Below are 27,263 nucleotides of genomic sequence, written 5' to 3'. Positions count from 1 at the left end.
AGTTGCGAACAATAACGTTCAGAAAAGTCAAGTAGCGAAGGTAAAAAAAAAAAATTTGGATCATAACACCGAGCGGATTCTTCTTATACGCTTTCAGGATGTGCCCAGTTCGAATCCCGATCCGGTAAAGTCTGGTATGATTGAGATTTATTGTGATTTTCTGCAGTTCCTGAGAAATGTTGTGGTAATAACATAACAGATAGCAACCACTCCTTCCCGAATCATTGCCCACATATATTCATAAGTTTCCTAAGCAATTTTTTACAGTTTTACAAAAAATATGCATGCACATATTCAATAATGAAATAAAGACATGTTAATAAACTAAATCATTACATTCGTTAGCATTGTCATTTAGTGAATTCGCGAATCTAATATAAGTATTCAAAGTGACCACCGTCAGCTTCGTGGCACAGTTGACAGCGGTGAGTAACACCAAAGTTGCTGCCGTATATAAATTTTTTGGGCAGACTGTATGTGGGCGTGCTATTTCCCACGACATAATCAGTGGAAGATGGAAACTGGTTCTGTAGATTGATGTATCTGGCTGAGGACGGAGCCAAGTGGCGGGATTCTGTGTGAGCGTTCGGCTTTCTTATAAGCCGCTGAAGTTCCCGGCCGCAAAATGTACATCACATTCTCTAGAAATGAGTTAAGAAATGAAATTTAACTTTGTGGGTTTTGTGTTTTGGTAAATTGTCCCCAGAGCGGCGACTATTAAGATGATAGCCTTCGGGGATATTGCGTGTAGTCTTGTAGAAGTTCGCCCTGAGAATGGAGGCAGTAAACACTTCTGAAACATCGGTTAACTTCTAAGAGATTTAACCGTGTAATATCCCAGAATGCTATTATGTTTGTTCAGAACCACATCGATTGTGTATGTAAGATTAATGATAAATCATTCGTGAAAGAAACTGAACGCCGAAGACAGAGGTCGCTCCTGACTTGGTAGAACAGCGCGGATGAATCCTCTGTCAGACACAGTCCGTGAAACGTAACGCTTAATTGTTTGATATGTAGGATCATTCGTAATCCCTATGTCAGCCAGCCATGTGCAGGCATTACGAGGCATTAACACTGTGGAGACCGTAATTCCTTAGCAAGATGCGTGTTCGCTGTGGCTTACTCTACATCCCCTGAGAAACCTAGAACACATTACTGAACTCAGAAACGGATGAAAGGACGAGGTGTGATTGCAGGTTCTCACAGCATCGACTGTGAAGTTGACGTCTTTCGTGATGTTGCTCCGTGTAGTCTGGTAGAAAGTTATCGACATTTCAAGCCACCTGCTGTCTCCATTATCAGGGCAATTAAGAAGGTGATGACCCATCGCCCTGATGATGGAGGCAGAGGAGAAGAAATAAGTACTAGGAGGCTGGATAAAACTGAATATTAAGCAACTTTACAATCTGGTCTCTTCACGAAATATTATTAGGGCCATCAAATCAGTGAAGATGACGTGGGATGGTGACGCAGCGCGCATGGACGTGATAACAAAAGATTATGAGCTCAGTGGTAGCAAAATGTTCCCCACATTTCGACTGCTGTTTGGCTCTTCACGAATGCAATTTTGATTTAAGTTCTTTCGAAATATTTTAACTTTGCCGCAATATGAAAGCGTCTTGTTGTTAGGGATGAATAGTGCTCGGTCAGAGTGGATCTGTGTAATTCTCCACTCCACTTGACTGTGGTTAGTAAGATCTGGTACCGCACATAGTACAATACTTCATGTTGACTACGTCGGAAGTTTTACAATTTACTGTGCATGTTTATGATTAAACGACTGTGTGGAACTCTTTTCTCGTAAATTTTCTTGCATAAGAAAGTCGTTGCCATTGTTTTGTGGTCTTTAACTTTAACAACTTCGTAGACACTTTCTTTTTATCGTCCCCTAATGACAGAAGGAGAAAAATTACTGGGAAGAGAGAGAGGGTGAGAGGGAGAGAGGGAGGGGAATTGTTCCATTCTGTATGTGAAGTCTGAATTGTGTTATTGTGACCTGCTAGTTCGTTAGTTTTAGTAGCGTTTGGAAAACATTTTGTATGTTTTGAGGCAATCTAATAAATAATAACTGTAATTAAGCAGTACACTATGATTTAAATCTTCGTGCTCGCTTATTATCTGTGCTGGACGGATGCGGCGTTCTGTTTATATTCAAAAGGCTCTTGGGGTTGAATTCCTTCCAAGTGGTCACTTTAGGATGTCTGATGTCTACGCTAATTAAAATACTGGAATATTTCCTATCGAATTTCAGTTGAGATCTGCTCGTAATTGGTGAATTCGAAAAGGGAAGTGGAATTTTTCAGAAGTCTGCAGAATTTTCATGCCAATTTTCTTTTTATCAGAACGAGATACCTTCGTGTTGTACTTCAAATACAGATCAGTTGGTACATAATAATGGCCTAATCTAATTCATTTATCATTACATATTTAAGTTATTAAAATTCTAATTATAAATGATAATAACCTTCCTTATTGTAATTGGAAACCAACAGCTGGAGAATGTGGAGCATTTCAAGTACTTGGGAAGCATAGTCACGATGGACGCCCTATGCACCAAGGAAGTAAAAGCAAGGATAGCCATGGCCAAGGCAGCTTTCGTCAGGAAGAGGATACTTCTCACTAGCAAGTTGGGCTTGGAGATGAAGAAGAAACTAGTGAAGTGTTACGTATGGAGTGTCGCGCTGTATGGAGCAGAGACTTGGACACTCAGGAAGAAGGAACGGAAATACCTGGAGAGTTTCGAAATGTGGTGTTGGAGAAGAATAGAGAAGATCAGGTGGACGGATCGAGTGACCAACGAAGAAGTATTGAGGAGAGTCAACGAGCAAAGAAACATTCTGCAGGCGATTACACGAAGGAAAGCTAACTGGCTGGGACATATTATGAGAAGGAATGGATTAATGAGTGATATCACCGAAGGCCAGGTTGAAGGAAAGCGAGAACTAGGAAGAAGATTGATACAGCTAACCGACGACCTTAAACAAGGAAAGAAGATGACGTTCCAGGAATTAAAACGAGAAGCCGAGAATAGGGACAACTGGAGAGCTCTGTTTGGGCAGAGCAATGGACCTGTCGTAAGACAGAACACTTAATAATAATAATAATAAGTGTCTGTTGAAAATTACAAGATTCTTAAGAATGGAGCGGATCGTTATTTATCGTGCTCTTTCTACACGAGATATGGGCCTAATTCGTTATCAGACGTCATTCTATGTAACTTCCATGGATTAGATAAGTTAATAGTCGTTCATCTTTTCAACTTCCTACCTTTATACAACTCGAAGGTTAGATAAAGTGTTTACAAACGCTCGACCGAGATCCATATCTTCAGCCACATTCATTGAGTCAACAACCTCCCACACTATGTCTTAAGATCCATTTTAATATTGTTTTTCTGTCTGCGACTAGGCCTTCAAAGTGATGTTTTCCCCCTCGAAGCTTTACGAACAAAATTTTGTATGTATTTTTCTTCCCATGCATGCTACATACCCCACCTACCCCACACTCCTTGATATGATCATCATGTTAACGGGCCTGTTTTGTGAAGCGTATAAATCATGCGTCTGATTATCCAGTTTTCACCACTCTCTTATCACTTCATCCCTTTTAGGTCAACATGTTTTCCTCTGCACCGTGTTATCAAACACCCTTAGTCTGTATAATATACAGAAATTTAAAAGAATAGAATTTTATACACTAGTAACAAATTATACGACTGATGCACAAAATATTAAGTTTGAAATTGGCTGTCATATGGTACAATGCCCTTTCTTGACCAAGACGAATCCTATTCACATCCTAAAATCCTATTTCACTAAGACGAATTTCAGTAGTCGCATGGTCCTCCAACTTGGGCTTATATCCTCGGAGTTAGTAAATATTAAACACCCGACAGATATTTGACACGTGTTCTCATTTGTTCGATTCTATGTAAATAAAACTTTTACCTTTACTTTTCCTGAGTAAGGAATCACTTATTCTATCTCTAATGTTTTGCTTCCTAATCCAAAGTAGGACATTTATTTGTTATTGAGTGATTTTCTCGTGCTGAATTTAATTCTTGGAAATTCGTTTGTTTCAGTTCGAGTACAGAATAATTATCAACTTTAACAAATTCCTTTTGAGGCTCTGCTCGTACTTTAGTCCTAGTCGACATGGGAACTTGTGTTCGGATTGAAACTTTAAGGGGGACATCTAGAAGTGTTTCAAAGGAACACTGTCTGCAGCCCTATGCATAGGCACGGGCAGAACTGATCATTATATTTTGTGAAGTTTAATAAGGGAGACGCTTTGGCACGTGTGTAGTGCTGTAGCTTCACAAAGCATTAGTGATTCAACATAGGGCATTCAAAAAGTTTCTATACAGTACAGAACAATACATTGACTTACCTTAACGTTTGAAGATAGCTGTACTCTGGGTTGCATCGCCATGTAAGTTGATAAAAGTTTATCAACGTTTTAGAGGTCCGTGCTGCCTCTATTATTCGCCCCGATGATGGAGGCAGTAAAGACCTCTGAAACGTTGATAAACTTCAACCAGATTATACGGCGCTACAACCCAGAGGACAGCTATCTTCGGACTCACCACCATAAAAACCTCAAATCCTACCTACATTCATGATTACTTACAAAATGTATTGACAAAACATCATTTTGAATTTAACATTTAATGAGCAGCAAACGGCTTTTATAAATCCGTGCTACCAACCTAGCCAAAATAAACACGTAGCCAATCTTTGCAATCTTGGTTGTTGACTTTTAACTACTAATATACTCTATAGAGACGTTTCGAACACACTGTATGCCCTTTCAGATCCACTGTCTGCATGTAATTTCTAGCGACCAAGAATTATAACACTCAAAGGACCGACTTTAAGGACAGAAATTTATGTACTTGTCAATGTTTACATACTTTCACGCATGAAAGTATGGCTGAAATCATTTACGTCATTTCGTGGCACATGAACGTCATACTTTGTAACTGACAGTCGTCAATAACACAAACGTGACGAGTCTATGATAGATGTGTGGAAAATTTAACATATTCGTGTATTAATTTAATTTATTTTAGAAAATGAATAATAGCAGCATGATGACTGTGTGGAATATTTTTATTTCCCGTTAATCAACGTAACATTACATTTTAAATCTAACATGCACAAATTTAATATGAAATATGTCGCCTCTCCTGTGTTTATGTATCATGATGAGTTTTACATTATGAAACACTCTTGAATGGAGGGGGGTTTGATTTCGGACGTGTTTTTGCAATCTTAATCTCCCATAAGTACAAAAATTCTGGTTTAAAATACATATTTTATAAAGTGAATTAAAAATAAACATTATTAAGTCTAAAATACATTGTCCAATCCTTTGGAACCTCGAAAGTTTCAGACCAACGGCAGTGTTAACATATTGTGCTGCATTGCCAAAAATAGGTTCCCTCATCCCATATGTTTGCCTTGCACGGCTCAGCTACTGACATGTTTTCTCTTTGCCCTCTTCATCATGCCTCGTTCACGTTACGCAAACGCCCAGGGGACGTAAAGTTTTACCATGCCCCTCCTGCCTTTCGATATTATCGAATTTTCCTTCCATTGTTAATCGTGATGCTGTACGGACGATTATTATTAACTCGTGTGTACTGTGCGTGGGGTCTGAAGGAGAATTAATGGCTATATGGCTAAAAAGACTCGTAAGATTACGGTCTGGAAGGATGTGGATTGGATTTATCTGGATTAGTGTGGGGACCAGTTGCGGGCTCTTATGAACACTTTTATGAACCTTTGGTTTCCGTAAATTTCTACCAGACTACACGGCGCTACAACCAAAAGACAGTGATATAATTTATTATTTTATTTAAAGATGCTATAGCATTTGTATAGGTTTTATGGCGCATAATGAGAAGATATATGAATGTCGAATTGTGAACAATGTGATACAAAGAGATCAAAGCCATATTTATGGTACTCCGCCCAGAGTATTCATGGAAAAGCTGAGAAAAATCGGGAAAACTTTAGTAAATATAACGGGTTCGGAGTCGAGATTTTAACTCGTAGTGTAAAGGGTCTTTTGTAACTGGCGGCCCCATAAAGATGCACACCAAGGTCTATTCTTTATTGTTTTTAAAATATAAAATTGCTATTGCTATCACCAATGTCATCGTTTTCCTTTCTTTTGAATATTTTATTTAATTAGAACCTGAACAGCTCCGTTTTGCTAATTATTTGGTCGGCTGGTCAGTTCTATTATTTATTAATACCTTCTTAGCTGCAAGGTTTAATGAACATTGAATTACTCCGTAATCTATCTGAATTATTAACTCAATATGATAGGACTGAGATATTTTAGAGTATATCAAGGCGTTACATCGTCCGTTTAATTATATCCAGGACTGATTTACCATCTGCAGACTTTGGTTTGCGAGGCATTTACATTAATCTTCATACACTGTCACGTTAGAAGTGATGATGTTAACGAAGCGCAGACATTTCTGTCTGATTTTAAAACTCTCCTTGAATTTCCATTATACTCGAGTTTTCTTAAGAGTTTGATGGATATTGAGCTGTTGAAGTCCTCCCACTTAAACGACCTAAGGTCGTAATTATAAAACCTCGTCCTTAAATTCTTTGCCTGTTTCAGATTCCGGCCTGTATCTTAAAGTAATCACATTTCAATATTATCAGCTGGTATGTCTTGACAACTGAAATTTGTATCTTCTGGCTTTTAGACCGGAGCTCGATTCTTTGAAGAGGTTCGCTCTTTTTCTCTGCTGCTACATCCAGACCTCATTTCTAAAAATACCAGCGATTTCCCTGGGAGTAAACTACGTGTAGAATGAAGCTGACCTCTCGAGGATGCGATGGGTTTTACTTTAAAGCTCGTGCCATTATGAGTTGGTGCTTAAACACGGATGAAACATTTTAATATTATCCTCCATATATTGGTAGGAAAAATGATATAAAAAGTCAAATTTATAATCCTCTCGATCCAATAGTGCACCACATCAACAGCGAATTATTTTGAATCTGAATAAAATACACACGTGCGTAAAATTATCTGCAGAGAAGCGGTTATGATATTATTCTTCAGAACAGAGAGCTACATGCTTATCCCTGGAGTTTGCTTTCAAATTATTGGAAATATTTCCTCCCTGTGGTTGTGAGCAGTGGCTAAATCGACACACGCTTCACAAAAATGGAACTGTCAGCCACACGAGGCAGTGTTAAGGAAGTTGATCTGCTTTCCAGTTGTGATCCTTTCACAGCATCGTTGCTAAAGTTGGAATCAAACAAGACGCAATGCAAGTGACGGTATCTATTTATTTCCCATTTTGTTTCGAATAAAGCCCAAGTCATGGGAAAATAAAATATTTTATTTTTAAGTTGTACAGAACGTACATCAGTACACAGATTAAGAGATGTTTATAGTTAAACGAACCGACTATTTTACTGGTATAAAGAGGCTTAGAGATTCAATTTGCTTATACTGCTGGCTGACTACAACTCTAATTTATTTTATGTATTTAGTTTCCTTTCCTCAAATGTACCCAGTATGTGTGGATTCCGAGGCATTGCTTCTGATAAAGAAAAACCAGCGCGTAAAATACACAGGCATGCATAAAACGATGGGGAGGGGTAAGGTATGCAAACCGCGACGCGATGAATTCTGTGTGTAACCGCACTGACGCTGCAACAACAAAGCTCCAGCGTCATTCGCGCCGTGACGAGAGGCGCTGAGAAGTTCTAACGCGAAAAAAACAGACTCGTTCTGAAGGGGGAAAAAAGTGCCACCAACAACGATTTCGTAATTTATATTAATATTCAGAAAAATGTTTGCAATTAAAATGTGATACACCGTGGATATATGGCACCCGAAATTTGTTGAGTTCTGAGCACGTATACAATATTAACTCTCTGAAGCAGAAGGTCGTAGAAAAAAATATTTAAACATCGAGTCCGTACCGCAAAGGAAACAACTCGTCACGTACACCTGAGATAAAACCCACGAAATACCCCGAGATAGCCGGTCTCCAGTCCGAGTGATATTTAAAATAAAAATCTTAGTTTTATTTAGAACGTTTTGCTGTTTGAACTATATGTAACATGCATGGTAGAGATGGAAAGTGCATAAATAATTTGGGTTAGAAGCCCTGAATAAAAGAGACGACGTTTAAGACCTAGGCTTAGATGGGAGGATATTATTAAAATATTGCTAGTATATTTAATGAAATATTTACTAGTAAAACATGCAATGTGAAATCTATAATGGCATTGTTATTGCAGTAATAGTTGTAAGGCCATTAGGTTATAATACATAAGAACAAAAAGATTTCAGATGAAGTAGAAATTTCTCATGTTAGAAGAGTTTGCCACTTGCATTATTCTGTTCTACAGATCCAGAATTAGCGGTTTTGATCGGGAAGTGTTGTTTCGAGATTCGTATTCATGCTCGGAATATTGAACTGTCGGATGTGGATAACAAACCAACTGTTTTGTCGAGCAAAAGTTTCTGTCAGGTGAATGTTTCCGTAATCTCTGATTCTCGACTCTGTGGCCAACAATATGGCCCCCACGCGGCTGTGACGATCTTCATGATGGCGGTGGAACGTACCCTCTTGTTGAGACGACATTTTGTTTCGCAGTTACATTTACGCAATGCGTTTATTTATAAATAAATATTCCCGTATTTAAACGTGCCCCTCAGGAGAGGGAAATCCATATTCTGTGACAAAAATAAGCATAATAATAACCATTTATCGAACGACAGGGCTTTAATAATTATGTAATTTTTAGGTTAAGTTATTTACATAACGTTTGTCACAAACTATGGGAACGAAATGAGCGCTCTCTGAACTAACTGGATCGTGTGAGATCGTACGTGATCCGGATCACAGTGTTTGTGACGTCACAGTTATTATAAGTTGCCTGAACAGGCTAATGCGTGGGGGCAGTTTGAAAAGATCGGACAGCCGTTAGATTTTACTACATACACAACGTTACACGGACGGCAAAACCAGGATAAGTCCACAATGCACTAAATTTATTCACTTTTGAGTCCTGTGCTAGTGTCATATGAGAACCGGGCTTATTGATGGTTATTTACTGTACTTGCTGAATAAGATATTTAACATCAAATGATATGAAAGAATGGTTATGCACGGAGGAATGAGTGAAATAGGGAAGGAAATGGTCACGGTCTATTCTGAGCATTTATCCTAGAAATGTATTGAAACAAACGACTGATTTATACATTTATTTAACGATAACTTTTGAAGTTTAAATAGATTTTAATTTTCTCATCATGAATAGTGAAGGGTGTAGAATCAATCCGCATAATAATATTGTTGGAATTTTACCTTGTATCGACGTGTTTAGAGCAATATTATTGACATATTTGCTGTTTTAGATTCCAATTACAGAACATTATATTTGTTTCTAATTACTTGTGTTTCGTCATATCTTGAAATGTTTACTTGGGATGTGAAAGGGACTGGAAAAATATTGGAGAAAGGAGGTAAAGATATAATGTGGCGAAAGGGACAAAAGATAAGAACATATAGAACGAGGGATAAAATACGAAAAGTTACCCGCTAAATTTTAACGGGCTTTTTACACTATCGAAAATATAAGCACTAATTGTGTCAGTAGTCTTTGAGAATTTGGCCTAATTTTCGTATGCTTAACATGTATTTAGTGTTTTGTAGTTATTATTGCGTACGTGACAGTTTATGACAGTACTTCTTCATTACGGAGATAGATCTGTTTCGCATTCACATCCTCTTTATTTACCACGTCATTTCCGCTTTTCCCAGGCCTCATTGGTCCATTTGTAGTGAAACGGATGATGTCGGTTTACATTGCATTCAGCGACAGATCGTGATGATTTTTATTGACATTTTTCGACACGAAAATGACCCGTGAAGTTTGATCGGGTAAACAGTGCGCACATAATCGCTTTAGATTCCCGCCACTCAATTTCAGAATTTGAAATGAAAGCATGAAATTGGTCGAGTAGCATTGAAAGAAATAACGCAGAGTGTAGGAAAATAAAAATTATCTCTAACATTGATTATGAGAATATTTTATCTTTCGTTCGACCTTCATTTCTTTGTTTGCTTATTAGTTGTTTTATGTATTCTTCTTTATTTCTGTCAATTTTGATTTTCCGGGTTTTCTTCGTCATTTTACCTTGAACGTTGTTACCAGTGTTTCGGAGGCACGTATCGCTTCCATGTTCAGGGTGACGATATATCCTCTTTCCACCTTCCCATTTTCTTTTTCATTACAATTTCATTGTCCGTCCTCTCCCTTTTGAACAAGTCGTATCTTCATTTCCTTTACCCTGAAGATTAAGGCGATATATTTTATCGAAAAGCTGGTAACCACAGCGAGACCACACGAGGTTACAGCCCAGTAAAGTGAAACATTTTTCTTCATATGAAATCGAAATCTTTTGTCTTTAACCTTTTAATGAAAAATTTAAATGTAGACGTTCCTACCATAAACATATCCGTTGAATTGAAGATGGCTGTCATCTAGGGCACTTGCGTCGTGTTGTCTGGTAGAATTCTACAGACGTTTCAGAGTTTCTCAAATTCTGTAAGGTTATTTCGATTTTAATTGTGAGAAGTTTCTCTCCTTCACTTATCGTCCTTGAATCTACCTCACGAATAAAACATTGACAAGATACATAATAGAATTATATTTGTATTTGGAGCGGTTGAAACAAGAACCTGAGTCACTAGTATACTGGAAGTTAGCATGGAAGGGATTAAACAATACCTCAGTCTACGAAAACACGCTAATGTTGTGTTGACGTGTTGGTGCTCTAACAGATCTGCCCTCATTACTCACACTGTGGATGTGACGGGAGTTTCAAAAAGTGGAGCACTTTGATGAATGTCTTTCAGGTTGAATGGGGGTAAAAGTAAAACATATAGAAGGACCTGTACGTGGCGAAAGTCTGGAGGAATTCACGATCTATTTAGCGTGAACAGATGCACTCTGTACCATGAAAGGTCTTTCTTTCTGTCTGTGACGCACTTATTAAATATCGTAGCGGTGACAGGGTAAAATACCTTGACAGAGCTTTCGTATTTCAAATTCTAGATTCTTTACGTAGGTCGAGACTGCTCTCCATTTAATGTACCACAGTCTCAAATATTATCTTATATCGAGAATATTATAACTTTATACATTAATCCTCCCTTAACACTGTTTCCATTTCAGCAGTCATGATATTATCCCATAAAGCCAAAACTCCCCTTAACAGCAAATGATCACACCATGACAATTATAGCAACACATATTCATAAATATTATCCTGTAAGGCCGAAAATCCCTTAAGAAAAACAAATGATAACTAATCAACCAACATTGCCTACTATATACATAGATGTATGAAAGAAAAATAAAACTATAAATGATTGCGTTTTGTGGTGCAGAGAATGCATTGAAACAGTAAACGGTGGAACGACAAATATAAATTAAGCAGGCACGTCAGATGCAGCGCACTGAAACTATAATAAATTACTGATACTTTATTCAGCGTATCTCCTTGTTGCGTTTGTCTCAAACCCAATTCACTAAGAAAGAGTTTACGCGATGCGCCATTTGCAAAAGAAGACATTATATACGTTTCTTTGACACACCTGAGATTTATTTTCGGTATTGAATAAATCGTTACATTTTCTCGGGTTATTTTTCCTAAAGGAACTTCTTTTTATATTTACCGTTTTTCCTACGACACGCGCCGTTTGGGAGATACAGGCCAGAATTTCCAAACGGAAACGTCGAAAGAAGATGGCTGTTTCATGGGTTGCTACGCCGTATAATCTGGTAGACTTTTACGAGACTTACTGCCTCCAACATCAGGGTGATGACTGCTCTGACGTAGGCGGCAACAAGAATCTCTAAAACGTCCGTAAACTTCTACCTGACTACACGGCGCAACTACCCAGCGGACAGCCATTTTTATACTAGCTGCCGTGAGAACCTGAAGTCTCACACAGATAAAGGTCGATACTTTGGGAGGGGGGGGGGTCGACTCCCCAACACGATATTTTTTGTATTTTGTGCTGTTTTAAAGGAACTCAAAGTTGTGTTTTTGACACCCCCTGTGCCTAATTTTCGAAACAGGTAAATTCAATGTTTTCCCGAGGCTGTCTGCCCAAGATGGACAGGTGTGACATATCAATATTTTATTCCGTTTATAAAGAAAGGCGTCTCGTGTCCCTTCCTCCGTTTGTTGAAACCACGGAGTTGCTTTCCCACAGACCAAGTGACTGCCACGTGCAGACTGGAAACGAAGCACAGCTTACCGCATGTTTGACGAAGTCGGACTTCAGCACGGAGACTGACTGCCATGGTTGGACGGTTGGCACTACTGCTTTGTAACACGATGAAATACATTCCTGCATATAAACTCTATTGTTCGTGATTTTACTTATTTTCTCGAGAAAGCAGCTCAAAATAGGTCACGACCGCTTTATTACACGTCATCTTATTTTCGTAATTTACATTCGTCTTCCCAAAGAAGAAAATGATTATCTTTACCGCGGTGAAAACCTCACATCTTACCAGACGCGGTGTTTTCTTTGCGGTAGGGGCCCAGATTTTTAAATACTATTCAGATGAGCTTCGGCTTCAAAGGGTTGACTGTTCGGAAAATAACAAGTGCCGTTGTGTGTGCACCCAGAGTCAGAACGCCATCTTGCTCTGTTCAGACTCCGTCCACCTTCACAGAGAGCGTCACTGCGGGTCTAGCACGCTAATTAAGGGCCCCTGCAGCTGCTGTGATCGAATTCCATTACAAGGAATGTGTTTGATCATGTCGGGATGGATGGTAGGCCATTAGGCGCAGACGGAGAGCGCCGGTATCGCATAGCGCTTCCTGTGCAATGTCCGGCAATTTTATTTACTATTCAAGATTGAGTTACGAAGCTTCGACGAGGGTGTTCTCGAAAGCCGATATCGAGATGAGACGTTACTATGCCAGAAGGAATTCGTGAGTACTGCATATACATACTGATAAGAGAACCCGGTCGATTGAAAACCTCCGGGTCGTCTCTGGTTCTGGCGGTGCGGCAAAATGTTAAGTGTCGACACGCCACCGTTTCCTTGTAAAAAACAAATTTTCTTTTCCACTCGCTTCGCTTCAGTTCGTAGAGCGTTTGACTACGTTGCGTCCGACCGGGGTTCGATTCCCAGTGATGTGATTTTTTGATAATCGTCACGTATGTAATGGTTTTGGATGCCGGAAAACTTCACTCTTTTGTTTTTAAGTATAATTCAGTAGCAGAAGTATACGTCGTAACGCTTTGCAGCTTCCGTAATTAAGAAATGATAATTAATGGTATTAATGTGTGTACGCTGAATTGTTATACTTTGTAATCAATTTTTAGTTAGATTGTTCCGACATTCTTTAAGGTAAAATTTGGAGTCAATATATATTTTCATAATTTTGATGGAAAAAGAAAATATAGTAGTTTTGTGAGGAATGTGGAAGTTTCAAACGTATCCTTTGGTCGTTAGCACAGAGAAGAGTTCCCGTAAGTTCCACAGAGCGCGCGCATTCGCTGAAAGTGGGTCAGCCGACCCTCGCGTCATTGTACAACGCTCGAATGTGTAACTCTTTTGTTGTTGCCTTTGTAGGGCGAATCAAAACACGAAACAATTCCTACTTTTTGTTACAAAAGGAATTTTTAATTTTATTATATTTTTGTTTCACTCGGAAGCGTTATAAATTCAGACAGAGGAATCCTGATCCTATTACGCCCGAATTTATTTACAGGTGCAGTTCTGTTACCTTCCGCTGTTAAAGGTGCAAATGTGTCGAGCGTTATTTGCGAATGCATGCACTGTGTGATTTGTTTAAAATACACGAAATCTGAAAACTTTTCAATAAATTGTGTAACTAATGTGCAAAATTTTCTTTTCCATTGGTACATAAGTTATTCATTGACGATATATAATTTATGCTGATATTGCAAATATCCAGTATCTTAAGAATGTTATTGTGGCTTATACATTCAGGTATTGGCTTCCATCTTTCAGTCCATCTGGCGCGGATAAATGAGGGATCCGTACTTTTGGATGCTGTCGTTGATAGGGAGGATTTACTATTTGTATCTCACAAATAATAACAAGTATGATAATATTAAGATGGATACAGGTGAAATGCCCTGTAGCTCAACATGCAAGGGCTTCGTAGGCTTATACTCAACATTACAAAATATTTACTTTTTCAGCCACGAGGAAAAATGCTTTCGGTATCATTTGAACATAAGATCTCCCTTCACCGACATCAACATCCTCTTTAAAGTAATGAATCCCTTGTAAGTATCAACCGAATGAAGTGGAGAGTAAATACGTCAATGGGTGAGATTGAAGGACGATTTTAATAACCTTAAGGTAACACATTTTTCTGTTACTGGCCTATTATATAACACTTTATATCTTGAGAATTATAATTATAATAAAAACAGGTCTAATATGATTGTGATTTTGTTTGTGAGATCGTTAATGATTATGGTGGTGTTAAAAACACAGTCGTTTATGAACGAAGAACCGTGTGGAACAGGAATTAACCAGTTTATCATCAAATCGGGTTAGAGGATTTGAGGTTTTCACGGCGGCGTGTCCGAAGACGGCTGTCTTCTGCGTTGTTGCGCCGCGTAGGCTGGTAGAAGTTGACCGACGTTTCAGAGGTCCTTGCTGCCTCCATTATCAGCTCATCAGTGTATCTTTATTTCCGATTGGTCTAGACAGTATTTATATCTATACAGTTCACAATTAATAATATTCTAAGCATAGCACATCTCCTTAATAAAAAGTAGCATGAAGCATGAAGCTGATGCAACAATGCACACATACACTAGACCAGGCAAATCTATTGAATGTGTCCGGGGATAAGGAATTTACTACGGGGCTGCTACTCAGACTGAAGAAGCCCTGAAGATGAAGGCAGTGTATTCCTACAAAACGTTAGTATATATATATCTACAAGTCCGTATAGCCTTACAACTAAGAAAACCTGGAAACAGAACAACGTTAATCGTTCCTTTTTGATGCTTTCAGGACAATACCCGAATATATTAATTTACAGTTCCGTCTTTTCTCGACAACATTGCTGCATACCCTCGTATTACATGACCTTTGAAAGTATGAAATTTTGCGCCTGTTCAAATAATGAAAGTTGAAGACTTGATTTGGTCTGGAGGGTATGTCTGAGCCTAAAAGGCGTGGTAGAACTGTTGGTGTAAGTCGTGTCAACGCATAAAGTTCAGAAAATTGTAACAAAAAATAGTTGCATAATTCTGTGCGTTAAATTGTCATATTATCTAAGTAACAAGAGTTAAAGAAGTGGTCAAATGACCAATTATTTATGAAATATCTCATCTTCTGATTTCATCTCACTTAAGTCTCTGAATCGTGTTATATAAGTCGCTAGTTCACATTTATGTCCCAAGGATTCAAAGATGTCTGCCCATAAAAGGAATTATTACCGAGAACAACAGGCATTAAACAAGATTATGCATCATTATTAACGAGGTTGTAAGAATGATGCTATTCTGACGAAGTACATAACATTTCTCAGAATTGAACAGAAACCCTAGGATGTGACGAAAGTACCGCGTAAATCTAAGGTTGCTTGAACATTTGGTGTTTCTTTTTCCTATTCAAAATTAGGATATGCATAACTGCTTTTATTGTTAGTCATAAAATTACTTGGACTCCTATAGTAAACCGGATACTGTAGTCGTAGAAACCAGTATCGTTGTGTAATATAATAAGCCATTTCATAGTTCAGGAGGTTAGACGCTTAATTCTCATCCCTGATATTCAGATTCAATCCCGGTTTACAGTGAGATTCGTGGTGGACGAAGTGGTATTGGAGTAGCCTTTTACCCAAGTTACTTGTTTTCCCTGCTAATTATTATTCCGCCATTGATCCACACTCGCCTATCACCGCCCCACGAGGTGTGCGATATCCCTGACCAAGCAGAACATTTTCGCACCGCCGGTCCTAAGTTAGAGGCTTCATCTCTGACCCGGCGTGTAACTGGTCTCGGAGTAAAGGTAGTTTATGTGTAAGACGCGGCACCACAAAGAGAAAAAAAAACTGTCCCGTTCGTACGATCTGTAAATTAAAATTGTCATAAGGACATCGACATAAATAAAAGTGACTAACTCATTGAGTAGAGTATTTCTTGAGAAGATGACAGTCGCTAAAGTGGTCAAGAAATTTGCCGCCTTTTGTAAGACCCGAATGTTTATTACCGTGTTCACAGAAGCCCGCCATTGGTTCATTATGGGTCAAATATATTTAGAGTTTATTTTAATATTATCCTCATATTTTCGCATAGTTATCCCAAGCATTCTACTTCATTCATGTTTCTCGACGGAAATGTTGTGTGCCTACATTTGCCATCTCTCCCTTACGTGCCAACTGAACAGAGTCTATGAGCTAGTCCAGATATTTCCCGCGTTCATGGGATCCAAAAGCTCATTACCGTGCTCTCTGTAGCCCGCCACCGGACCGTATCGGATATTTAAGTAGGCCTATTTGAAACTCTTACGTCGTTCACGAGTCTGTATCTCTGGGAGTGCGATCGGCCTCGCACTGGTCGAGACGTGAGGTTCCACGGCGGTGGAAGTGTCAGTGTCGGTCTTCTGGGTTGTGACACCGTGTGGACTTACAGGTAGACACTAAGTTTTGGAGGATTTTATTGCCTCCATCTTCAGGTCTCAGGATGGAGACGATGGTAGAACGGAATCTATCTACAAGTCCACACAGGGCTTCATCTTAGTATTCTCCTCCAAAATGTTGGTATCCAGCTACAAGCTCGTCTGGAGTTACAATTCAGAAGACCAGCTCTGACAATCCCACACTCTCAGGTCGGTTTCATTTTCAGCCTTGTTCAGTTTTTGTCTGTGTCCCAATACGTCAGACCACAGACTGTATTACAGTGCACTGAACGTTCCCTGCCTACATTTCATCTGAAAATTATAGGGCCACATAAAAGCTATTATTTTCATATCACTGGTTGGGACAGTTAAATGTTGATGTTGGTCATTCGCTTAATTAAGTTTCACTTTTACTGTGAAGCTGGACGTTACTGCAACCTTAAGAAATGACACGAAACATCCGTTTGTGGCAAAGCTTGTCCGCCTCTTTCAAGAAATAAAGTGGAAGGCAAGGTTTTGTCAGTAATTATACCAAAGTTTGTAGGCAGCGTCCTTGTTAACACAACAAAGCTGCCCTTAAGTTGTGGTCTTGACAATTCTGATCATATATCGCCCATATAACGACCTTGCTAAATTCCTTTACCTCATACACGCCCGTAAGTTCGGTAGCACAGCGCACGGGATTGCGTATAATGTGCGTGTTTGTAGTATGTAATGAAACCTGTGTCGGTCTGTGTCAAGGACGGAGAAAGTACATCCCACAAAACTAATAAAGCTTAAAATTCGCCAGCGGGCGGATATATATTATAATACGACGCTTCTGTGTTTATTCATACTCACTCGTGTGTGTGTGTAGGCACGATCCGTGCAAACAGCCATGACTCGAGTGGGATTCGAATCCACAATATCAGTGATCGCGCGACCGCTTTTCTCATATGCAACATAACTTCTCAATTTACTTCATATATATATATTTATTATTAACTGCAAATGGGTTTATACCCGGTGGCAGTGGTTCTACAATAAGACACAACAAAACAACACACATCGCACAAAATAACACAACTCAATTCCTTTATGACATTGTTCACCAACATAATAATAATAATAATGTTTCTCCGAAACGCTGACATCTACCGACGAGTCTACACGGCGCTAAAACCCAGGAATAACATTATTATCCTTACCGCTTTGAAAATCTCTTTATGTCACATAATAGTTATGACTTTTGAAAAGCTTTCACGAATTTTTCTCGCAGTAATCGACTTGTTGGCCTGTTACAACTTGCATTTATTCTCTGACAGCTTGACAGGACAGCGCAAAATGCCACATAGCCGGCACTGACATAATTTTTCCTTATTCGTATTCGTCTGAGCGGAGGACGGTACTACAGCGCCGTGCTGTGTCGGCAACTTCTTCACCACCAGTGTCGTGCGTACTGTTTTACAGGCGGAGCAATGTAGGTTGCTGTGAATATTCTTTCTTTTGGGAAAATGGCTTCCAACTTAGAGAGATTGCATTTTTTTTTGCACTTGATGCTGATGAAACACATGTTTTATGAAGGAAGCAGTGTTTCCATTGAAGTGCCAAGCTTTTTCTTATATCATAGAAAAAAGATGCGCGTACTTACGAAAATCGAGGGTTTCTAGGAAAAAGGACATTAATCCGAATATGGATAGGTTTTAGTTAATGTTGTAAACTTATAGGTTAGAACTGCACTCATAAGGGGATAATATTATTGCAGCTAAAATCTTATTAGTCTAGACGAAAAGGAGTGATGGAATATTGGCTTTTCTCTTCCTGTTCTACTGAATCTGTCAAGAAAAATCAATTTATGTCCAGTTTGGTTCGTCTTATTTCTGTGAAGGTGAACGAACACATTTCACATGCTGCAGCCCATCTACTTCAAGAATTACCAAGTTGCTTTTTTCTCTCACGCTTTCCAACTAATATTTATATAACTTTATAAACATGTTGTATAACATATTATCAAATATGCACAATCTAACATGAATTTGCCTCTAATCACTGCCTAATTTAAATTAGTGCAACATTTATATTTACCTAATTTACTAATTTGAAGAAAAAAACACGCGCTTATAATATAAGGTATAACCTATGTTAGGAAAACTACGCAATCGTCGCTTTTAGCACAGGAGAATTCTGTGTTAATTTATGTTGGCAGCAGTCGAAGACCAATCCGCAGACAGTTATACACATTTAACGAAAGCAAACTTATCAGACTGATGACTGGTATTTAAACAAGAGACTGTTAGGTTAGGTTAGGTTAGGTTAAGTTAGGTTAGGTTAGGTTAGGTTAGGTTAGGTTAGCGATATCTTGTTTGAACTCTGGGAGTGGACGTTGCGGTACTTTTCGTTGGTGTCGTACTTACGGAAAATCACGACGGTTTAATTCTTCACACCTACACAGTGTTTAAATTCAACAGACGACTTCACATAGCCTCAGCAGGTGACACAGAGTAATTAAGTAGGGGTTAATTGGTTTATGTGTGGTTTACCACTTTCACCTTTCCCTGAAAGAGAAGTTTTATATGATGGATGACTTTAATTTAGGATTTTGTGTGTTTAGTATCGATTGTTAACAGAAGACCTCGTACAAGTGGTTGGAAGAACAGGGCCAGTGATTTGAATGGATGAATGCGTCTGTGAGTGAGGCTGTGAGCGGATGCGTGAATGTGAGAATGATTGAGAGTGTCACTTCACTTGTTTTCGGAATGGACAGGCATAATCCGGTACTCCTTGCATCTTTGTTATCTTAATTCAATTTTAAACACTAAAATTCAATCACACTCCTTTTGTGCCTAGATCTTAAGTCACGTAGATCTATGATTTACATTATGATATTAACCTTTAAAAATAAACGAGATTTGACAAAACTGAATCTAACAATAGACGTGATAAATATTTATATGTGTACACATGACGTGTACTTAACCGTTTAAGGCACAGTAGTAACTATATGTACTACGTACTTTCAGAGTCAATTACTTGTATTTTTACTCACATAATAAGCAGTGATTATTTCATTAAAAATCATTAAGAGGTTTATCTTTTTAACGGAGGTGCGCTGTTTTCTTTGAGGTGGGAAGTGGATTTTTAAATATTATTTAGATGAGCTTCGTGCTTGAAAGTGTTATACAAAATATTTCTTGAAATGATGTCTGCATGAAGGTTGTTTGAAGGAGCTAGGAATTTTATTGGTGTCAATCTCGAGATGAAACGATGGATAACTTTGCAATTTCTTCGGTGTCGATTTCTTCTTTGGGATCTCCGTTTTATAGCCCCCTCAACTCGTCCTTTGTTATCTATTCTCCCCCTTCGTATAGCTTTCTGAGTTCTTCACGTTTCCATTTGGTGTCCATTGAATCAGTTGTTTTCAGCAACTGTGTTCTTTCATTTCCTTCTCGCGTCCATGACAGAGCAACATTGTGTTTATCGTCTTCATAATGTTTCCTTTCGCGCCCGAGGCTCCTATAACATTTCACTTATACCTTCTTCGTTTTAGCTGAGGAACTTATGTCTCTGCTGTATCTCAGTTTACTGTGTAAGACGTTCTGTATCTTTCCACTTTTTCCAGCCTATCAAATTCTTTTTTATTCTCATTACTAATTGAAGTTTTTGGATCCTGCTTTTGATGTTCTCTCTGTACGACCAGACACATATATTTTACGTGTTTGTTATGATTATGAAAGTAGGTGTCTTACTCCAAAGGGCTAACTTTGAGTGTGTTTAAGAGCAAAATGTTAGGGAAGACAATTATATGCGAGAAGAGGGCTGAAATAAGAAATCAGAAGAAAATTACAGGATTTTGGTTTTTGGTTTAGAACTATATACAGAGATCTGTGGTCGCCTAACACCAGGTTTTCACGGCCACAGTCCTTACATACGTAGCACTATTAGCACTACTGCTTACTACAACTATTCACTAATGCTACTCTACATGACTATTCCTTAATTCCTAATACTATTTACATAACTCTTTCGTATTGTTCTCGTGCCTTCTACCCCAGTGGCAGTTCTAAATTCCTAATTTTGACCTGTCTTTTACATCTTACTTTGTACAGAAATTTCCCTACATCCCTGACCTCCGTGTCATTCGTAGTGCTTAAAATTTTCTTGAAGGCCAACTCTTCACCAACGGTGAACCACTTGTTCCTCAGGAGCTGTTCCCTCCACCTCCCGGTTTCCGTACACTTTAATAGTATGTGAATCTCGCTTTCTGTCGCCCCACATAAAGGGCATATTTTTTCATCCATGCCCCCCCTCATCCCTCTCAGCTTCCAAATACCCGCTCTGAACCATGCCCATCCCTCCCTCTCCACCCTCGTACAGCAACCAATGTAACCCATTACAGGATTTATTCTCCGTACATTTATTGTTAGAGTAATTGAATCAAAATGATAAGACGGACTAAAATGTAACTTGGGGGAAGAGAATATGAGAAATGTTACGAAACTTTGCTGGGACAACCCGAAACGTAAATACCATTTAGGATAATTATTCGTAGATGGCAAATACTATTCGAAAGATCCTTATAGAAAAAGGGAATGCCTTGAACAAATGTAGGGTATGTTCAGTTTGAAGTATTTCATATTAAAAGCAATTAACTTTCAGGTTCTATGGAGTAAGAGAATTTATTTACGAAATGAGAACTATCAAGTGTTGAAGGATTGCTCTGTATCGTTCACTTAGGTATGTACATAGGTATTTAATTGGTTATATCAATTACAAAACGTACGCGTTTAAAATGTTATCAATGTTTTTTATATATTCGTGTCGATATGTAAATTATTCACGCTGCCATATGCACTACACATAAATATTCAGTTTTATTATAATTGTTCCACGTGAGAGAACAGCAGAACAGGCAAAGAGACTTGCTGTTCGTCAGTGTGTGTGTGAAGCTTCAAGAGCTATTTCCTTTTCCGACGTCATTAAAGCCTGGAATCCAGTTACAAGGAGCAGCAGAGTTGATTGTGTAGAATATGATGTTTGGAACAAGTGACGGAAGTGACGTAGAGGAATTTAAAAACCTGGTAGAAATGTGCTTGACAGTCATGAAGTCTAGCAGGTGAAATCCAAAATACATTAGTTTTTTTATTGTCTGAGTTAATTAAAACGAGTAAAACAAAGAGGAATCAAAACACACAAGAATGTACTTTCACGCAAAACTTCAGTTGCATCTCTAGTTTCCAAAAAAGAAAATGATACGCGCAACGCCTCGTCATTGTTTAACGAGTGATTACAGCATTAGGGTGAGTTCTGTAACGCTTCATACCACTCAGCAGTATCATCAGCTCATCAACAATAATTACTGGTGTAACTGACTCCATGGTACAGATTCTTTCTTGAAAAGCTAATAGTCACTCAGCTGGTAAGGAAATTCCCTGCTTTTACGGAATCAAAGGATGATGCATGCTTCACCCTTGAAGATGCAAACGTTTACCGCACTTGTAAGCAAATTTAACTTTTCGCAAGTGGCAGTTAGACATAATTATGTGTGTATTCTCTGTTCTACATTTCCTACCCAATATTTAACCATCTTTCTTGTACTATTCGTAAATGAACAATGTAAATCGAGAAATTTGTTTTTGTTTTGTATGCTGCATTCTCGATTTGTTGTGACCACGTCCCTAGAGACACACACACATGTACTTTTTAATTTCCTGCAATAAATCGTAGCAATATGGCGACTGTGCGCAATTCTACTGTAGAGGCGATAGTCACCAGCGAAAGGTTCTGTTGTTCGTGTATGAGTCCGATTAACTGCGCAAGTAAGTAGTGTTAACGTCCGTAACACAGAGTTGGTCAGAGGCCGTGCCTGGAATAGTCGAATATACCTGCCGGTCAGACATGAGAAGTTTCGAAATTAAGTCAATTACAGTTTGGTTAGTCCATTCGTCATTTGAGAATACCGGAAGAATTTGTGCCCCTCATATTATTTAACGATGTTGTAGAAACTTTTAGCTTTGCTTATCGAACTTCTGGGCCGAGTACTTTGGAAGGTCGCACGATGACCAGGTATCCTAAGATTGTTTTTGTGGTTTTCCTCAGCCCTTCCGGCCAAATACTGGGGTAGCAATTTAAATTACGCCTCTGTTGCTTCCTTCCATATCCTTTCTAGTTCATTACTCGCCAGTCATCATGTCATTCAGCTTTATATATTGAGGAATTGACAGCGCCATTATGTAAACAAGTAAAATAGGAGAATCTATTACCCTTGTCTGTTTACCGTTGTTTCGACGTAGTGTAAATGATGTGAGGATAGCATTCTGTAGCCAGTCCAGAGCTGGAATCAAGCTCCTTGCACGGTCCAATCGGAGCGCTAATTGCTGTACATCGCCGAGAGACCTTGAGCTCCCACTGCGAAACGCAATGTAATTAATACAGCTAAAGATGTCGAAGCAAAATTCTAGTAGAAATAATTTAATTTGGGTGCAGAATTATTCAGAATTCAATCGGTCTGTCGCACTTTAAGTGACCTAGTTTCAGTCATTTGATTTCTGTTTCATGTGCGAAGACCCACAGCTATGAAGACGAATGTACTCTAATTTTCATTCGTCTGCTATGATCTCTGTATTATCCTTGGATTTGATTCTTGTTTGTAAGAGAGTTTACCATTGATGAGATGGGTAAGGAGTGTAGCACTAATGAGTAGATGAAAAATACTTTCAGACTTTGGTTGGGAAGTCCGAAGGGAAGAAACCACTCAGAGGATAATATTAAAACTGAGCTCAGACAAATAGCTTCTGAGGTTGCAGATTTTATTCGTCTGACTCAGGATAGGAGCAGGTGGTGAGCCCTTGTACACATGATAATGAACTTCGGGGTTTCATAAAAATAGAATTTTTTTTAGCCGAGTAACTCCCAGCTTTTGTGCATACTTATTGTCTGTACGGTTCTAATGCTTTATGATAGTGGCCTGGCATCGTAATGGCGACATATTAGACATCGCTTACTGTATTTTTAAAAGAAGCATACGTCTTTTGAAAGGCTCCCTCTCCATTATTATATCATGGATGCATGAAAGTAATTGTCCTTTCCCTAATGCTCTTCTTCATAGCCAATATTTATTATTATATAAACAATAGAGAGTTCTTAAACAAAATACTTCCATGATAATAGACCTGCTTATAACATGTCTGAAACTTATTTCTCAAGTTAAGTTTAACGATCCATCATTCATCGTTATCCATTTTAGTTAGTAATTTTTACGTTACAGTATAGTTACTTTTAAGAAATGTTCACTGTAGTAAATATTGAAATTAATAATAATTTAGACACTTATTTTCTAAGGTAAAGACATGCATTTTCACAATCACAACGAATGTGTATCCAAGAACACTTTTTAATATTAAGCGAATGAGGTTGTCGGAACATGTAGCACGCATGGTGAATATGACAGCTGAACATAAAATTTTAGCCGGCGGAAGAGACAGCTTTGAAGGCCTAAACGTAGAATGAGGATAATATTAAAATGCTTATAAGAATGTAAAAGTCTATCTTTTGAGATGGTGCGCCATGTAGTCTTGTAGATGTACATTGAATTTAAAATCATCAGGGCGGTGAGAATAAGCACGTCCGAAACGTCGACAAACTACTACCAGACTACACGGTGCAATATCTCAGGAGGCAGTGGTCTTCGTACTCGTCGCCGTGAGTACCTGAAATCTCACCTGGATCCATGTGATTCAGGGTCCAGCGGCTGTCTCATGCAAACAGAATAGCGAACTTAGTGATCGATATGAAGACAGAAATTTAAAGATTAGCTGAGCGGCTGTTACATAGGAATGACTGCTTCATGGTATTAATTAGTAGGCCTCAGTCGGTGAATCGAACCCGGCACCTTCCGAACATGCATAAGTACTAACCACTACCCCGCGACTCATTACAAAAATGATTATTAATTATTTTGTTACCCCAGATAACGTGGATTTTGGGAATACAAATAGAGTGTGATTTGTCCATGGTTATTGAAGTATGTGGCAACGTCATGTATATAGTAGAAATTCAATTTCGCACAGACAAATTGTTTTGTAACGCGAATAATCTGGGGTATTCTACATTTCTAATCAAAGTACTCTTGAAACAGAATGTTCAGGTTTTGAATCAAGGAAAATTAATTGAATCATTGATTCAGAGCGGAGCTATAAACAGTGCGTAATAAAACTGTTTTAATCTTGCGCACAGAACTGAAAAATATATCAAGGAAATCGGACGTTTAAAGAACAGTTAATGCATTTTATTTTCATAAACATAATTTCCTTTCTAACCGAAAAGTCTCGGATCCATTTCTTGGTTTAAATACCGGGTGAACTGCATGAGGGTTTTCGTGGTTTTCCTTAGCCGCTTCAATTAAATACTGATGAACTTACAGTTTACCACAAGCGAATCCTTCCACGTTCATTATATTCCATCATCCCACCGCTTGATGGTAGTTATTCTAAGTAACTGATAAACTATCTTGAAATAATCAAAGAATTATGTTAAATTAGTCTTCTCGATTTTGTTTACCGTCTAGATTGTAGATTTATAAAATTGCAACGTTTCTGAAGCGTGATTCTACTTCCATGTTCTCCCTTTCCTAACTTAAGACGGAACCAAAATCCAGCTTCCGAAACTTTGTAATCTTATAATTCTGACGATGGACAGATTCCAAGAGAACGATCTTACACGTGAAACCAACCATCGTCCGAAATTCATCTGCCGAGTAGCGCTTTGGAGGACTTTGAATAAAACCATCTTTACGCTTACCTTATGAATGTGATGACTCCGACCTTGGCAATGTTGCCCTCCAGCTCCTTCCATGTCTCTTCCAGCAGTTCCTTCTGGCGTTCCGTGAGCTCCTCTGGGCGAACCACGGCGATATCGCCCTCTCTTTCCCCGCCCCCGATGACACTGCTACGCTTCCGGTGCTGCTGGTGATCTTGATGATTATTCGCCGCCACTTTAGAGCCCGGCTTTGTGTCACCTTCCTTTGCCTGTTCGTTGCCAGATGCTGTTACATCCCCACGTACTGTTTTCTCACTGCCTGCAGAAACTCCACCGATTCCCCCAACTTTATGATGAGATGATGCGTTCCCCATGTTTTTGATTTTGTATTATCCGGTGTGAACGATGATTTGCATAAAGATTTCTATGTCTGTTTTTGCCTTTCTTGTGTTTAATTACGGAATAATATCTGATATCATATAAATATACGTAAAGATTTAAAACCGTGAGGATTACAATGTTAAACCGCAGACTGTAGAAGCCACGAACAGTGTCAAAGGAATTGAGAGTTTGCGACAAAATAGTGTGTGAGGTAATATAAAGCTTTTACCACCACTTATGTCTACGCGTGTGTGGCTGCTGTGGCGCACCGCTCACATGTTCCCGCTCAGAGAGCTCGATGTTTTAGACGCACGTCCTTCGCTGAACAAGCTCCGAAACGTACTCCAGCTGGTTACGACGTGGGAGTGGCGTGCGGGCAGCATCAGGCAAACTGACTGGAGGGGCGGTACCTCCTGACCGAATTCCTCCGTTCGAGTCGCAGTAAAAAGCCTTCGGAGAGGAACTCACGGCACCTACGCTCGTAGTTGCCATCAGTGCGGAATTAGTTCCGGGGAATGATTCCTACAATCAGTTCAGAATCTTCTGTTATCCTATGCGGTATCAAAATTCCTAAAACAACATTTCAGTTGTTTTATATAGAGTGAATGTTCGATGTCTCTCAGTCTTTTATGTTACCCTTACATACCAAGTTCTTTAAAAGGGACCAGCACTTTCGATGTCATTAGGCTGTGTTGTGCTGAATAACATGAAGATTTATATGCTCGAAAAACAGAGCCTGAAGATGTCTCGTTCATTATCGAAACATGTCGCTGTATACTTTTATAATAGGTTGATAATAATAACGCTATTTTTCTGTTCGTTGTGCGAAACACTGTATTCTTCCATCGAGATATTTTATACGACGTTTGCAGGTAGTTTTATGATAAAACGCCATAGAAAAGTCTGCACGCCTGATTCGAGACGTGACGAAGGGATGGTGTAGGAGGAAGAATTAGAAGGAAGACGGAGAGAGAGGAATAAAAGAGACAGAAGGAACAATACATTTCATTCTGAGTTCGCTCGGATTTCGCAAATGTATCTACCAGGCAGAGGAAAGCTATTGCAATTCCTGCGGTCAAATATGACGTGATATTCAAGATGTTCCAGTGCAGTCTCTACAGAAGCATGGCGGTAAAGTACTTTACTACAGCTCGAAGTCTTGAGTTACGCGGCACCCTCATACGCTTTCAATAAAATACGTGAATTGTTTGTGATTTTCGCAGAGTCTGAGACAGTTTCCCTCTACAAGCTGCAAGCACGCATCAACGGAAAGTCCGCTGGTGAATGTCATCATTATCAACTTCGTTAAGAGCGAGAGGCCATTAGGCCCCAGATGGAAATCCATTTGTTTCATTTTCTTGATGTTACTTATTTCAATGTTTCATTCACCACCGCGAGAACCTCATAAACAGATCATTTTTCCAGTTGTCAGTAGATATTATATTTCTTTCTTTT

The 27,263-nt window shown here is 38.9% G+C and overlaps 1 protein-coding gene across 1 annotated transcript in view; it reads right to left on the bottom strand.

Annotated features, from left to right (window-relative positions):
• The window catches only part of LOC110829893 (neuroglobin-like), a 61,033-nt gene extending 34,893 nt beyond the window's left edge, over window positions 1-26,140 (bottom strand). Inside the window, exon 1 of the mRNA XM_022064084.2 lies at window positions 25,470-26,140. Coding sequence (XP_021919776.1) covers window positions 25,470-25,801 — 332 coding nt within the window. The 5' untranslated portion in view covers window positions 25,802-26,140. The remainder of the gene's footprint in view (window positions 1-25,469) is intronic.
• Window positions 26,141-27,263: the final 1,123 nt, after the last annotated feature.

This window comes from Zootermopsis nevadensis, unplaced genomic scaffold (genome assembly GCF_977971745.1).
Source record: "Zootermopsis nevadensis isolate Lab colony 2312 unplaced genomic scaffold, Znev_1.0 Znev_ptg000017l, whole genome shotgun sequence".
NCBI classification, from domain to species: domain Eukaryota; kingdom Metazoa; phylum Arthropoda; class Insecta; order Blattodea; family Termopsidae; genus Zootermopsis; species Zootermopsis nevadensis.
This window is presented reverse-complemented; position numbering and strand designations above follow the sequence as displayed.